A 16,472-nucleotide genomic window follows, 5' to 3' on the forward strand; every position below is an offset into this window, starting at 1 on the left:
TCTGTCTGCAGCCATGACCAAGAAGTCTCACTGCTCACTAATGTCTTAGACACGTACCTTATTTGCCAATGGGGTGAGTGGAGTAAACTGTCTAGAGGAACTGTCCCAAACAATTTTCAAATTCTAAAACCAATTGAAAAGTGTTTTTTACAGCATCTGTCTATTTTTTCCCACAATACCATCCTCATACGAAACAAGTCTGTCATTTGGCTGTCTCCAGAAGGAGCTATGAAGATTTACTCAACATGACTCTGGAACTTTCCAGACTACGTAAGTTCTCACATATTGGTTGTTCATGGAGACTTTTTCTTCTTAAGCTACTTACTCTCCCTCAAAAAAGATCATTTGCTTGGGCTGATAACTGTCATTATAAAGAGCAAAGGGTAATTAAGCAACTCAGTGGACCTTTGTCTGGGTATGATGCAAGCCTCACTGCGCTCTCTCTCTCTCTCGATTTTCCATCTTCTGCACGATTGACTTGCGGCTGTCTCTGCTACATGATGCATGGATTCTGCTTTCATTCAACCACAGTGAGGCCCTTAGAGCTGAATACCTTGTGTGTGTCTGTCTTTGCCTTCTTAGAAACATTTTCTTCACAATCAGAAAATAGCTCATAGATCCTTACTGTCTTGGGCTTGCTTAAAACTTGGTTTCGCTAAAGGATGACTGGACAAGCAGTCATTGAATTTACTGACCTCAGAAGTATTGCTTTCCTATGCAAGGACAGTTTAGATTCTAATTTACTTTAAAGTTAAGCCCAGCTGCAGAGAACTGAAATGCATTTCTGCCTCATTTCTAAAGGTCTAGCCAAAAAAAAAAAAAAAAAAAAAAAAAAAAAAAAATCCTAGGCATCAAATACAATATGGGAATCTCAGAAAGGGAAAATATTTGGGTCACAGCTAGGTCTTCTAATAGCATATTTTCAACTGGAAAAATACGAGAAAAAGAAAAAGGAAAAAGAAACAGATCTATGCTGTTGGAGAGAAACTTAAACTTGGTCTTGTTTCTTTTCTCCTGGGGATGCTGGGGCTGGAGTAGGGGGTGAGGAGCAGGTGATGCCTCCTTTCCCAAAATGTTGGAAAAGAATTTCCTACAGGAGGAGATTGGACTTGTTAGTCTTTTAGTAAGCCTTTTGTGGTATGGTTTCTGGGACAATGTTCTAACGAGGATTCTGGATGACAGGGAGCAGCATGTTACTAAAACTAGCTCAAGGGAATTGAGTTTTTATTTCAAAGACATAGGAGGATACCAAGGAACCCAAGGTTAGGAGAAAATGTTTCTGGAACTCTTGTAAGTAAGAGTTCAGAAATGGCGATTCACTATTCACTCCCTCTACTTCTCAGAAGTGCTCATGCTCCAGAATTGGCTTCCTTCTACAAGTGTGGCCAGTCCTCTGGTTTATTCCAGTACCTCTTCTGCTTCAGCTTGTGGGTGACTCCTACATGGCCACATCAGTTTGGGAGACTACAGACCTTTTCTCTGCAACATGTAGTGCTTACTGGAAGCTATCTCGATGTCTCATTAAGATTGTAGAGAGAAAATCTGGCAGCCCCAAGTCATCTGGCCAAGTTGGGCCATACAAGTCTTGGACTTCTGGTATCAAATGCATTGACGGTCCTAGAACCCAGGGGCTATCCGTGTTTAATCAACTGTTGTGGGAATAAGAGTCAGGACCCTCTGAACATCAGATAACTTCTCTTAGCAGGGGCCCACAGAGAACGCTGTGTTCCTCATCTTCAGAACACTTTGAATAGCAGAACATCCTTTAGCAAGGAACCAAGACTCTTATCCCCAATTACTGAGGAGGCTTTGAATTTAAATTTTACTGAGAGAGACTCATTTAAAGCAGTTTATACTATAATATGAATGATAATTACCTTCTATCAGGAAGCATTCAGTCATTTCTCAATCAGTTATTGAGTCTTTACTATGGTCACTATGCAGATTTTGGGATTAAAAATGAATATTTTTGGTGAGAGAAGGAACAAGTTTCTTCAAATCTCAGTTCTTCCTGGCAGGAAGTGCCCGGATAAGAAAAGGATGTAGACAGAATATATCGGAATTGGTGAGGAAGATAGCTTATTTTCTATTTAACAATTCAACAGAGTCTTTTAGTCTTCTTTTTTTTCTTTTTTTGGTCAAACTTCTCCCAGCCTGAAATTGAACAACCAAAGTTCTAGTTATTCAACAACTGTCCCAGACAAGGAAGGCAGGGTGCTTACCCCTACAGGAAATAAAAGGAACTAGATTAAACTCAGCACCCGCCCTCAAAAGACTGCATCAAATGAGAAGAAATTGCGCTGTTACCCAGGCAGACATCCCTGAAAGCTAGAAGAGAGTTACAAAGTGCAGAGTGGGATCAGGTGAAGATTGTGCTGGGCCTAGGGTGGGGCATCAAAGCTGGGTAAATGGTGACCATCTTTAGAAGGCACTAGTTCACCTTGTTTGGTTGTAGCTTAGATTGGCAACATTCAACGTTTTAACAAACAGCATGGCACTAGCACCTGCCAGTCAGAACTGATACTGGCCTGTAGTCTCAGCTACTGGGGAGACTGAGGTAGTAGAATCGCTTGAGCCCAATAATTCTGAATCCAGCCTGGGCAATATAGCGAGACCACCCCCCACCCCAAATAAAATCATAAAGTCAAAACACCTGATACTGGCCCCACTGGAGCAGAATCTGAAGGCCCGTGTGGCACCAAGTATTAACACTTCAGTTTGAGAGGTTATAGGGAGGTGAGGGTCAGGGTATTCCTCGTAGTGTCTTCAATTTTAACAGTTGGAGCTAGTGCTTATACCTCAACGCCAGGCCCTTCTGAAGGAAGGGAAAAAGGCTGGAGACGAGGTTCACCTTATGTTGTGGAGGGCTGGAATGCCACGCTCATGAGAGCATCCGTCACTCAGGAAGGAATGGGAGTCGTCCATCCCAAGGACCTCCCTCAACAAACATCCCGTCCATTCATAACTAGCCAATGCAATTTTAGGAGCTCCGAATGCCTGGAGGGGATACTCTTTTGATTAAAGACACCATACGGTGTCTCCCCTCTGGCAGCTGGAAGTCTAGAAGAAATTGAAGAAGGGGCGCCATGACCCCAAAGCATCACAGAAGTGGAAAGCTGGCGGGGTAGGGTAGGGAGGACCTTAGTTAACGCCGCGCAGCCCTCTCAGAGAGGGTTAGTGACTGGGCGAAGTTCACGCAGCTGGGTCCAGACAGAGACAAACCTTCCTTCCCCGTGGTAGCTGCGGAAGAGGAAGGGAACTCTTGCAAATCAGAGGCCAAGATGGCAGTGGAAGTGGCACAGGGGGCGGGAGGCGCATGCAAAGGGGAGAAAAATGCTGTATTCTTAGGAGTAGGTTTGGCTTTATTTTATTTTATTTTTTAATTGTTGTTGGCACGGTTTCGGAGGACTTATTCTTGCTGAGTTAACTCCCTCTCTCACTCTTTTTTTGGCCATGCCTGGGGAGGATTCGCGGTGTTGGGGGAAGGCGCGCCCCTGCGGCTTCTGAGGCTCATCTTCCTGGAGCGGAAGGAAGGAATCAGGCACCTCCTCCCAGCCGCCCCCACCGACTCTAGTCCGCCCCGAGGCTTCCCTGAGCTCGCCAGGCCCCAGGGCTGTGTGGGGCGGGCTCCCGGCCAGGCGCGGTCGGGACGCCCGCCGTTCCCCAGGTCTGGGGCAGCGCGCAGCGCGGATCCGCGGCGGCTCATCCATCTTCGCGACCCTGCCTGGCAGCGCCGCGCTCCGCTCGGAGGGCACTCGGCGGCAGAGTCCCGCGATACGGAGGGGCGAGGGGACCCGCCGCCCCCTCCGCGGATCCAGATCGAGCAGGAGAGAGCGGGCGCCGAGCTGGTGCCCTCGCAGGGTCGTGGTCTCCTCTCTGGGCACACACCCTTTACGCCACGCGCTCTCAGGGGCTGAGTGGCCTCGAACCTTGCCAATCAGCAGTGCTGGGCACCCCGCTTGCTCTGGAGTGCGTTAAACGTCAGGAGAGAGCTGCTCAGATGGGGTCACCAGACGCCTTCTCCCCCTTTTCCCGGAGCCCGCGGGTTGCGCGATAAGCCAACCCCAGCCGGACGCTGCGCTCCTATAAATAGAGCGCGTGTGCCCGCTTCGCGCTCTCCGAGCTGCGCGCGAGGAACGAGAAAGTTGTGCGCAGGGACTCGGGGCGGGAGGCCAGGCAGGAGAGGACCCCGCCGGACCAGCCGCCCTGCACACTGCGCCCGGTGCCCTGGACCCGATCCTGTGAATCTACGCTTTCTGTGCGAGGGACCTGGCTAGCCGCTGCCTCCCTCCCTACCTCTGGGTGACACCAGGTTTGGGGGAATTTTTGACCAAGCGAAAGTGGGAGTCGCTGGCGTCCTGGCCATGAACACAGTCTCGCGTTCTTCTCAGCCTGGGAAACACCTTCTGCCTCTGTAACTCGTCCCTGCCGCAAGCCAGACAGGACTGGCACCCTCGCCGCTGGGCAACCTTCACCCTTGTGGCTTCTCTTTGAGTCCTCTCTTTTTGTTCCTGCTCCGTGGTTTACCTGGTGGTGCTTGAGTTTGGGGTGAGAATTTATTATTATTTTTTTGCTTTGAGGTGTGCATGTGAGGGTTTGATGACTTTTAGATGTCTAGGAACAAGATCGGGTGCAGGGGCCCCAGGCAGGGCTGATTCTTGGGTGGAGGAGGGTAGGGGAAGGGGTTCTGCATGAGCTCCTTAAAGGACAAAGGTAACAGAGCCAGCGACAGAGCTCGAGGGCAGACTTTGACTTCAAGCCACAGAATTGGTGGAAGTGTGCGCGCCGCCGCAGGCGCCGTCGCTCCTGCAGCGCTGTCGACCTAGCCGCTAGCATCTTCCCGAGCACCGGGATCCCGGGGTAGGAGGCGACGCGGGCGAGCACCAGCGCCAGTCGGCTGCGGCTGCCCACACGGCTCACCATGGGCTCCCGGCGCCGGGCGCTGTCCGCGGTGCCGGCCGTGCTGCTGGTCCTCACGCTGCCGGGGCTGCCCGTCTGGGCACAGAACGACACGGAGCCCATCGTGCTGGAGGGCAAGTGTCTGGTGGTGTGCGACTCGAACCCGGCCACGGACTCCAAAGGCTCCTCTTCCTCCCCGCTGGGGATATCGGTCCGGGCGGCCAACTCCAAGGTCGCCTTCTCAGCGGTGCGGAGCACCAACCACGAGCCATCCGAGATGAGCAACAAGACGCGCATCATTTACTTCGATCAGGTCAGACCCGGGGGGGACGCGAGCACCTAGGGGGCGGGCGGTCTCCAGGCCCCTCAGCCCGAGGCTGCCTGCCCAGGCTAAGCTGGACCGGTTGGGAAATGGGGAATCATGTAAAGCACTCGCCTTCCCAAATATGCCTGGGTCTGAAACTTGTACTGTCTCTCTTCCTACCCCTCTCACCAGCCCCGGCTCCTATTCCTTCCGGGCCCCTAAAAGAGGCTGCTCTGACCCGAGGGGAGAGGCTTGGGAGCCCAGAGCCGGGCAGCGAGAGCTCAGGGCAAGTTTCGAGCAACAGGTCGGCGGGAGCCGAAGGGCACCTGGTCCCTGAACGTCGTAATCTCTTGACCAGATCTTGGTCCCCTGGCTCAGACTCCTCTACGGGTGCCGCTGAGGCTGCTCCCTGGGTACCTTTGCGGGACAGGATAAATGTTTGATTTGTTTCTCCCAGGTAGAGAAGCTTCTCTCCAAAGAGAGCCCCGGGCTTCCACACTCTGCAGAGATCGGGCTGGTGGCCGCGGAGGCCGGGAGGGCAGGGCTGGGGGTCAGATCTCGCTTGCAGGTTCCACTGTTCGCGTGCCAGGCGCCGCTGCCACTGCCGCTGCCTCGGAGTAGGCAGCAAGCCCTTCTCTGGTACTTAGAGAAAAGTTGCGGAGGAGGGAAGGAAAAGGAATTTGGCAACTGTGCTGAGCTCCCGTAGGAAAGCCCTTGGGAGCCGGTTCTCGCTTCCTGGGCTCCTGTCCTTTCAGAGAATTGCAAATAACTGGGGAAAGACGGACTCTGAGGTTGATGAGAGTAGGGGAAGAACTGACGGAAGCTGTAGCTGCTGTTTAGCGACCTGGTGCTCCGTGTTTGGCATGATGAAAAACCCCAGGATATCAGCTTACATTTAGCAAGGGGTCTTAAGGAAAAAAACTGTCCTGGGAGTTTTAACTTCAGCCCCTACAGTATCTAGAGTCTTTTTAAATTCCAAATTCACAGTTCGCAATTGTATGCAAAGCTACAATGTGCAGGGGGCACAGGTTAAGTGGTGCTGCAGGATGTGCCAGGGAAAGCACGAGGTGACATCTGTATTCCTTGCTTAATTTTTCCTAACTAATGCACTCTCCAGCTGGCCAAAGACAGAGAATGCCTCTCTAGGGACTTAGTATTTGATAGCCATAATTTTTAAAGAATTAAGTAGCCCCATTTGGGGTTTCGGCGCAGTATTTTCCATCTTGATGGAAATAAAGTCTAGCACCACCCCTAGTTTGTATTTCAACGCTTTAATTAAATGTTGGAATACTATGGGCATTGCACTTTCCTCTAGACAGGGTGTTCTTTTCAATGACCTTTCCATCAGTTAGAAGAGGAAAAGGGTTTGTTCTTCTGTTCAGCGAGCCCTGCATCTTAGAGACAAGAAGACACATTTAGTTATAAATCTTGATGTACCTGGATGCTGCAATTACAAATATAGAGTCAACATCCAGTTTTACAGGTAGCCAACACTCATTAGCTATTTTTCATTATTGCTAGTGAATTATGCTACTTGTATCTGAATCAGGAAGTTACCACTAAGCACCTCAAATTATTTTAATTGTGCTTGAAAAAAATTTCCTTGCAAAGCCTCTGTTGGGGATTATTGCACAGCTGGTGACTTGTTGAAAGACCATCTATCATCAGGTCACAAAAAAATCTGATGCTTAGTTGGAAGAAGGCAAAATCTCAGAATGAAATTACACACGTCCATGTATTTTAAGTTAGGTGTTGACGCTGATACATCTGCTTGACTGTCGCTACATTCTGGTATGTTGCCCAGAGGTAATAGGACATTTTTAGGGAATTATGCAAGAGGCTTGCAAGTGTGTTAATATTGGCAAGAATGCAGTGTTTGAAGGAGATAGTAGCAGATTGCCATTGATATATGAGAAGTATATCTTTTTAGGGACATCTTATTATTTCCGAATGCCACTTACAGGCGTATTTCTTGGAGAGAAATGGAAGAAACCCTAGTTATTTTAACAACCATCCTCTATCCCAATCCCTCTTTCTCATAGAAAGAGATTTACCCATGTGACATTGCGAACTTAGCTTAAGAGGTCACTTATTAAAATTTAGAGTTAATTTTATAACCAATAGAACTAGGCTGAATATTTTGGAATACAAAATGCATTGTTGCTTTCTTGGGAAACAGTTTCTACTTTCACTTTTGAACCTTGAACTTCAAATAAAGAGCAGATGATTGAGAGGAGGTTAATGGACAGCCATGGCAGGAACAGGGAAAGCCACCTATTTCATAGTTTATCCTTCTTTATGCTCTCCTCTTTGGCAGCCCCCAAGGGCTGACTCATTGCCACATTGTTGTAATTAAGGCCTAGCTGGCATAGGAATGAAAAAAAAAATGGCCACAGATCTTAGGAGAGGGGCAGCTCAGGGAAGGGCCAGGCATTCAGATCACTTTTTGTACCAGCTGTTCAGTGTCAAGGATTATGGCACATGGTGGAGGGGTACCCATGCCTCTGAGGAGTGTCCAGGGATGCTGCGGAGAGCTCACAGATGCTGATTGGCTGGCTTGGAAACGTCACCTCTGGACATTGCAAAGGCTTGTAGAAGGTGGGAATGTAAACACATGGCAGATGCCTTTTATCCATTTCTCAAGGTAAAGCTAATATTTATAAGCCCTCAAATGTTAGCTCGATGTTTCCAGAGCCATTGGGCCTTGCTGGAAATTGAGACATGAATACAAAGCAGTTACTTTATTTATTCTTATATCATTTAAAAGACAGAAGAACCTTCCAATATTCAAGTCAATTTTCCAAATCAGTTAAGAGGAAAGAAATAGAACTAGATGTTTTATTTTCTATGATTTCTTAAGCTAGTTGCCAAGAATGAATGAATGAACAAAAGAAAAAAAGGAAAGAAAGAGGAAGGAAGGAATGAAGGAAGGAAGGAAAGAAGGAAGAGGAGAGGAAGAGAGTGAGAGGAAGAAAATTCATTTTAGTCACAGAAGAAAATATAATAACTTATTGTTATTTATTATTCTTATTTGTAGATCCTGGTGAATGTGGGTAATTTTTTCACATTGGAGTCTGTCTTTGTAGCACCAAGAAAAGGAATTTACAGTTTCAGTTTTCACGTGATTAAAGTCTACCAGAGCCAAACTATCCAGGTGTGTGTTTTGACCCCTTCCATCCATACTCCCAACCAACTGTGCTTATCTTTAGTGGGTTATGTATTTAAGTATTTATCCAAAGTTGTCTTTCCACAATAGACATAAACAGCCATCTTTATCATTTATTTTAAAACCTTAATTTCTAATTTTTTTCTTTGTAACATCCATTAAGATGTGACAAAAAGCATATAGAAAAGTAAACAATTGAAGTTATTACCTTAATAACAATCAAACATTTTTAAAAAATCCATGGTTTAGTAAAAATTCAGTGACACAAATCTCTTTGTAAGATCATGCTTTCATTTAATGCATGTACAAAAATTATTTGAATTTGTAAGAAAAAAAAACTTGTAAGACGAGTAGAGCTTTTCAAGTACATACTAAATAAATAAAACATTTGCTATTTTTTAAAATTATGAGATACAGCTAATGAGTAAGAATAAGTCTATGAAGGAGCAACTATTCAAAATACTTTTTAAAGAAAGGGTGTTCTATGCATATGCTTGAGTTTATCCTCAGTTACTCTGATGCTAGTGAATTCTTATCAATTGCAGTTCCACAGTTAAAAATATATTTTGTATTCTGCTTTCTAAGACAATGGGCTTGACCTTACACTCAAAAGCAACAGTGGAGCTAGTTCCGACGATATTCCAATATGCTAATACCAAATGACACAAATACATGTGTATGGAATTCTAGGATAACCTTTTATCTTATGCTCAGTATTTACGTTATACATTATGTCAATGTGAATGATAGATTACTCACTTATCTATTAATACTTTTACATGTCCTAGTAAATGGATGAATGGATCAGCCTCAGATTTAAGTTATTCCATATGACTTCTAACCTCAAAAAAAATCTAGAAAATAAACTTACTTCCATGGAAAAGCTTTTCCCAACCGCCAGTATTTAGAAATGTATGCAATGCTTGACACAGTGTAATCAAAACTGTAGAATAGAAAATAGTTAATACAGTTTTGAGTTGATTCTAATTATCACTAAAATCTCTAGTGATAGTGGTGATTATTATTTTTTATTTTTTGGTTTTCCTCTGAGATAGGGTCTCATTCTTTTACCCAGGCTGGAATGCAGTGGCACAACCATTGTTCACTGCAACCTCAAACCCCTGAGTTCAAGCGATCCTCCTGCCTCAGCCTTTTGAGAAGCTAGGACTACAGGTGCATGTGACCAACCAGGCTAATTTCTAAATTTGTTGTTTTGTTTGTTTTAGAGATGGGGTCCTGCTATGTTGCCCAGACTGGTCTTGAACTCCTAGCTTCAAGTGATCCTCCTGCCTTGGTCTCCCAAAGTGTTGTAATTACAAGCATGAGTCACTATGCCTGGCCTGATGATTATTTTTTAATGCTTGTTTCCTATCAGGGAAAACAGAAAAAGAAATCAACACACACAGACACACGTATACACACACTTCATTATTTCAAATGATTTTCAGTAGTATGCATGTTACAGCTGCACAAAAACTCGCAAGGATGTTGGTAGGATTGGGTTGTATCTGGGTTTCTTAGGTCAGTGGGCACAAGGTCTCTTTTACAAATGTACTGGGAAGCCACAAGCCTGCTTTATTTCCAAAAGATTTTTGTTGGGTGGAAGAGGTAAGTAAAGCAGTAAGCTTAATTTATGTGCTGAAGGGAAGCTAGTTTTCACTAGGTTGCTCTCCATAGATGTTATTCTTTTGTAGGAATTTAAGGAAATTCCAATGAGGAAAAAAAAAGATTTTAAATCAGTTCAGCAGACATGCAAAGTATGGCCCCCACATCAGGCTAATTTGAAAGGAAGGGAATGTATTTCCTGAACATCAGGTATTTTACTGGGACTGTCATCTTAGACATTATTTCTTCTCCCCAGTAGATGTTTTGACTTTAAAGAGAACTTTTCAATTATTATTATTTTTCTTCTTCTAGGTTAACTTGATGTTAAATGGAAAACCAGTAATATCTGCCTTTGCGGGGGACAAAGATGTTACTCGTGAAGCTGCCACTAATGGTGTCCTACTCTACTTAGATAAAGAGGATAAGGTTTACCTAAAACTGGAGAAAGGTAATTTGGTTGGAGGCTGGCAGTACTCCACATTTTCTGGCTTTCTGGTGTTCCCTCTATAGGATTCAATTTCTCCGTGGTGTTTATCCAGGTGAGGGATGACCCACTCCTGAGTTACTGGAAGATCATTTTTTCATCATTGGATTGATGTCTTTTATTGGTTTCTCATGGGTGGATATGGATTCTAAGGATTCTGGGCCTGTCTGAACCAATACAAAATTTCACAGATTATTTGTGTGTGTCTGTTTCAGTATATTTGGATTGGGACTCTAAGCAGATAATACCTATGCTTAAATGTAACAGTCAAAAGCTGTCTGCAAGATTTATTCTGAATTTCATTTCCCGGGATTACTGAATTCGTTACAGATGTGGAATTTTATTTGTTTAGTTTTAAAAGACTGGCAATTGGGTCTAAGCATTAGAAAACTCTAAAGTTCTGACTTCAATCAACGGTTAGTGTGATACTGCCAAAGAACTGTATACTGTGTATTGATTATATTTGTTTTTATTCCTTTGGAATTAGTTTGTTTGGTTCTTGTAAAAAACTGGGAATTTTTTTTTCAGTAACTGGCATTATGTGTTCTCTTAAAATAAGGTAATGAATGGCTTGCCCACAAATTTACCTTGACAATGATATCATCAACATGACTTATCTCAAAAAAAAAAAGAATGCTTCATAGTTGTATTTTAATTGTATATGTGAAAGAGTCATATTTTCCAAATTATATTTTCTAAGAGGAAGAATAGATCATAAATCTGACAAGGAAAAAGTTGCTTACCCGAAATCTAAGTGCTCAATCCCCGAGCCTCGGCAAAATAGCCCCCCTCCGAGGGAAATCTTATACTTTATTGCTCAACTTTAATTAAAATGATTGATAATAACCACTTTATTAAAAACCTAAGGTTTTTTTTTCCTTAGACATGACCACTTTATTAACTGGTGGTGGGATGCTGTTGTTTCTAATTATACCTATTTTTCAAACCTTCTGTTGTATTTGGAGTATCATCTGGTTTTGCCTTAACTCTTTAAATTGTATATATTTATCTGTTTAGCTAATATTAAATTCAAATATCCCATATCTAAATTTAGTGCAATATCTTATTTTGTCTTTTGTATAGGTCATATGAATTCATAAAATTATTTATGTCTGTTATAGAATAAAGATTAATATATGTTAGTTGAATTGTTTTTTTTCTTTCTGTTTTGGAAGTATGTATTCTACATGATTTATTTCCTCTTACTTTGTCTCTTCCTAACCCTTTCTTCCTTCTTTGCTCCTTTTTTCTTTCTTACTTCCTTCTTGCCTTCCTTTCATCCTTTCATCCTCTCATTTCTTTTTTCCTGAAGTTTAAGAAGAAAAGCTTTCTGAATTTTCAGGTAATGTCCTCTGAGCTGATATAGGAAATCTTTACTGTGTTTAATTTGTTCAAATGTAGGAATTGCAAGCTTGCCAAAAGAGAATCAATGAACTTAGTAAACTCTTCTTTCAGAAGGGATGATTGTTAAAAAGTTAAAAAAGATCCCCTAAAATATCAGGAGGATGCTCCAGGTATGAATGAGTAGTGATGAGTTTAAAGACCAATATTTTCATACTGAAGATTTGAGGAAAAGTTCTGCCCTTTTTTCAACACTAAAAGACAAACAGAGGATCACAGGCCTCTTCTTAGGAGGAATTATTATTACACCTGCCTTGTTTGGAGATTTGGCTCAGTTTCCTGGTCTTGAGTCCATTAAAACAATTTTGGGGCGTGGGGCAGGAGGCTTTCGTACTTAGTGGCAACAAGCAAGGTGTTACAGGGAGACACATGCAGGCATGTCTTCCGGTATAATGGTGTTAATTGCCAAGTCAAAATATTCATTCATCACCAGGAAGACTCCTCTTTCTCTGAAAAAAATTATCTGCAGATGCTGGCAATGGATCCTCAATGTTTTGCTTGGCAAGTTGTCTTCTGCTGGCTTCCTGTCAAAAACCTTTCCTCCTGTGTGATTTTATAATGTAAAAAAAAAAAAAAAGTATTGTGCAGAGAAACTAAATAAAAGGGGCATTTTCTAAATGTGAGTAGAATTCTCTTTAAATGGACCTGCTCTAATGTAGACTTCCACCGGGTTCTCTGTGTGCAGAATTTGTATGTATGCATTGCAACGGGTGAATCCTGCTTGAATAAATACAGTTGGCCCTCCATATCCGCAGGTTCTGCATCTGAGATTCAACCAACTGAATATCAAAAATATTTGGGAAAAAAACCACAAAAACAATGTAACAGTAAAAATAGTACAAATAAAAACCAACATAGTATAACAACTATTTACACAGCAGTACATTGTATTAGGCATTATAAGTAATCTAGAGATGATTTAAAGTATAATTTACATAGATTATGTGCACATAATACTATGCCATTTTCTATAAGGGATTTGAGCATCTGCAGATTTTGGTGACCTCAGGGGGTTCTGGAACTAATTCCCCGCAGGTACCAAAGGATGGCTATAGACTATCAGTCATTGTTTTGGCAAAATGGCCCCAAAGTATTAAAATTACCAATAGAAACCTATGATGAGAGAGAGAAAGTTCGGTGATTATCAAAACAGATCAATTCAGAAATGTTTTTTATAAACATGATTGTGGCCGTCCTTTGAGGTTTGCCCCTTTTTAATTGATTTTTTTCTGAACATAAAAGAAAATTGGCAAAGGGCTTGTCTCTACTTCCTCAGGTTTAGTGTACATATTTTTAAACACAAAATCCATTTGAAACTTTCAAGAGAACTCCATTTGAAAAGGCACTGGGGCCGTGGCTATACAATGTGGAACGAAACCTGCCTTAGTGAGTCCCAGGTGGACAGATGAAGTGAGAATGAGATCCTGAGATACACACTCTAAGCTGGTTCTAGAAAGCGAGAGCCACCACTGAACACAGTGGCTGGAAAAGATAAGACTGAGGGAGAGAATAAAAGCTACAAGGACCGCGCGCGGTGGCTCACGCCTGTAATCCCAGCACTTTGGGAGGCCGAGGCGGGCGGGTCACGAGGTCAGGAGATCGAGATCACGGTGAAACCCCGTCTCTACTAAAGACACAAAAAATTAGCCAGGCGTGGCGGCGGGCGCCTGTAGTCCCGGCTACTTGGGAGGCTGAGGCAGGAGAATGGCGGGAACCCGGGAGGCGGAGCTTGCAGTGAGCGGAGATCTCACCACTGCACTCCAGCCTGGGCGACAGAGCGAGACTCCGTCTCAAAAAAAAAAAAAAGCTACAAGGCACAGAAGGATTTGGCCAGGATGCATGCATTTTGGACATAGGATGGAATCCTACAATATTTATTTGCCAGCTCTGTGACCTTGGGCAGGTTCCTTCATCTCTCTCAGCTTTAGTTACTTCATTTGCAAACAGCAGGTAGTTGGTTGTTACCATGAAATAAGACATGTGAAGTGCACACAGTAGGAGCTCAACTAAGGGCCTACTGTGATTACTAAAATTTAGAGGTCTAATACGGGCCAAGAAGGAAACAGACCTGCAGGAAGGCATTAAGATTGGCGTGAGGAAGGGAAGAAAACTAAATTTGAGTAGGATACATTAAAGAGAAGGAGGCAGTGGTGTCAGAAGTAGTTCCAGAAATGGAGCCAGATGCTCCCTGAGTATTCTATGACTCGAAAATGTTTTCAGAAATTGCTGGGTCCACAAAAATGCTAATTGAACACAGTATTTGCATTGGCCCTATCTGCTTTTGTCAGTGCCAGCACCATCCCTTCCTTAGATGGTCCCTACCTCCTTTGACTCTTCCTTGATCTATTGATCAACAAATGCAAGCAATTGTCTGTAGCAAGCAGTTTCTTCCGGACAGAAACTCATGAAAACAAAACTGAAGGAAATAAAGAGCTTGTACATAGGATATCACTGATTCTAATAGCTTTCCAGACGTTTCCTGCGATCCCAGATTCTATTAGACCCTGATTGTCTAATTAGATTTGTGTTTCAGTTTTTTCCTTTTTTTTTTTTTTTTGACTTAAGGTTGTTTCCCCTTCCTTTCTGGATAGTTGGATAGCTGCATGTTTTCATTTTGCTTCTTTACTTATTATTATTATTATTATTATTATTTTGAGGCAGGTTCTTTCTGTGTTGCCTAGGCTGGAGTGAATATGGCTCACTGCAGCCTTGACCTCCTGGGCTCAAGAGATCCTCTTGCCTCAGCCTCACAAGTAGCTGGGACCACAGGGGCACACCACTACATCCAGCTAATTTTTTTTTTTTCTTTTTTTTAAGATCAGGGTTTTGGTATGTTGTCCAGGCCAGCCTTGAAGTCCTGGGCTCAAGTGATCCTCCCATGTAGGCCTCCCAAAGTGCTGGGATTATGTGCATATTTTCTTTTAGCCTCTACTTTTTAGCAAGTTACTATTTAAATCTTGATATAAACATCTTAGCTAACGTCAATTATATTATCCTTATTAATGTGTCACGCACTTTGCAAGGTACAGAGTTTACGGAAGTGGCGACATCTCTCTTTTCCAGATCTCCCTAAATATCAAAGCAAAGCTTGAATCTTCACAAGGAGCAACAGACGTTCAAATGTATGGTTTCACCTCCCCGTCTGATGGAAGGCACTAGGCTTTATCAATTCGTCTTTACTATTTAAGCCACCTGTCCTTTGGGTATAGCAAGGTCCCCAAATTGGTTGATCTAATGACATGAGAAGTAATGAAAATAGAGAAGGGTGAAAGCATGAAATAGCTGCTCACATTCAGAGTTGTGGCACTAACAACATTGAACTTTTGTCCTAAATGGTTTCCTTTGGTAGAGAGGAGGCTGAGATTTAAGAAGCTGGCTTCTCAATAGGTTACTCTCTCTTCTAATATAGACCTGCCTTTAACAGGGATTTCAAATATCTGAGAATCAAAATGTGCCCTTTTTTTTTTTTGCCACCTCTGACCTTTCTGATAGAAAACAATTTCTTTGTGAATTTTACCCTGAAGTTCTATGTCAGCTTCTTAAATGAATATGCTTAAGAATCATCTGAGAATCTTGATAAAATGCAGACGCCAATGCAGTAAGCCTAGGGTGGAACCTGACAGCCTGCATTTCTAACGAGTTCTCAGGTGCTGCTGTGCCGCTGACCTGGGTCACACACGTTCAGTAGCAAGGACTTCCGTCCCTGTTCCTTAAACCTTGTTACTCAAAGTGTAATCTGTGGAAGGTATCGTCCACATCACCTGGGGGCCTGTTAGAAACCCCAGGTAGAGTGTAGACTCACTGAGACCTACTGAGTTGGAATCTGCATTTAACAGGATCCTCTGCTCTCCCTATGATTCTTAGGCATTGTGAAGTTCAGAAAGGTCTGTCTTTAAGTAAAACTCGAAGATGACCACCTGCCTCAGAATCACTCATGCTGGGCTTCAGGTAGGTAGCTGCTGCTAAGCAAAGTCTCCAGGTGATTCTTATAACCAAAATGTAAGCAGATGCATGTTGTTTTCTTTGCGGTGACCCAGGAATACAAGTGCTTCTATTTTCTCTCCTATTTTAAACTCACCCAGCCAAAGGCAATTAGCTGGAGGCTTTAATGCTGGTAAGCATGAGACTTTTTGTTGCTGTTGTTCTGTGATAAGAAAAGGCTCTAGGGAATCTTGCTAGTGTGTGCAGAGGACAGACTGCAGGAAGACGCTAACTACACAAAAGATTTGGGAAACCCTCACACAGAAACACAGGTAAGTCACTCACAGAAAGTGACCATCTTGTGAAGAAGGAAAATCCTTAGTGACATTCCTCATTTTGTCAGCATTTGTTCTGAAGTAAAGATTCAGGCATATTTTGCTTTTCTTTGTAATTGAAATGCCCCTCCTTCAGGGACTGCAATACCTTTATCTTAGTACACTTGGCATTTGGCTTCAGAAGACATTGCTCAGTTGACAAAAGGGTGTGTGAGTGTGTGTGTGAGAGAGAGAGGGAGAGAATATATTTAGAAGGATTGATGACACCAGCAATTTCTCGGCAGCCAGTCTGTATGTTTAAAATTCATTCAAGGGCAGAAGCCTTTCTTGATATTTTTTTAGGACAATTGGTGATAA

At 43.3% G+C, this 16,472-nt stretch overlaps 1 protein-coding gene across 1 annotated transcript; it reads left to right on the forward strand.

Moving 5' to 3' along the window:
• The first annotated feature begins 3,619 nt into the window (after positions 1-3,619).
• Positions 3,620-11,600, forward strand: CBLN4 (cerebellin 4 precursor). Its single transcript, XM_025399833.1, has 3 exons — positions 3,620-5,212; positions 8,241-8,357; positions 10,287-11,600. Exons 1-3 carry the CDS (start codon positions 4,922-4,924, stop codon positions 10,482-10,484), a joined length of 606 nt encoding a protein of 201 aa, XP_025255618.1. The 5' UTR covers positions 3,620-4,921; the 3' UTR covers positions 10,485-11,600.
• The last annotated feature ends 4,872 nt before the right edge of the window (positions 11,601-16,472 follow it).

This window comes from Theropithecus gelada, chromosome 10 (genome assembly GCF_003255815.1).
Source record: "Theropithecus gelada isolate Dixy chromosome 10, Tgel_1.0, whole genome shotgun sequence".
Taxonomy (NCBI): Eukaryota; Metazoa; Chordata; class Mammalia; order Primates; family Cercopithecidae; genus Theropithecus; species Theropithecus gelada.

Coding starts and splice junctions, on each gene's coding strand:
- CBLN4 (XM_025399833.1), top strand. CDS start 4,922: ATGGGCTCCCGGCGCCGGGCGCTGTCCGCGGTGCCGGCCGTGCTGCTG. Junction 5,213..8,240: donor GCATCATTTACTTCGATCAG/GTCAGACCCGGG, acceptor TCTTATTTGTAG/ATCCTGGTGAATGTGGGTAA. Junction 8,358..10,286: donor ACCAGAGCCAAACTATCCAG/GTGTGTGTTTTG, acceptor TTCTTCTTCTAG/GTTAACTTGATGTTAAATGG.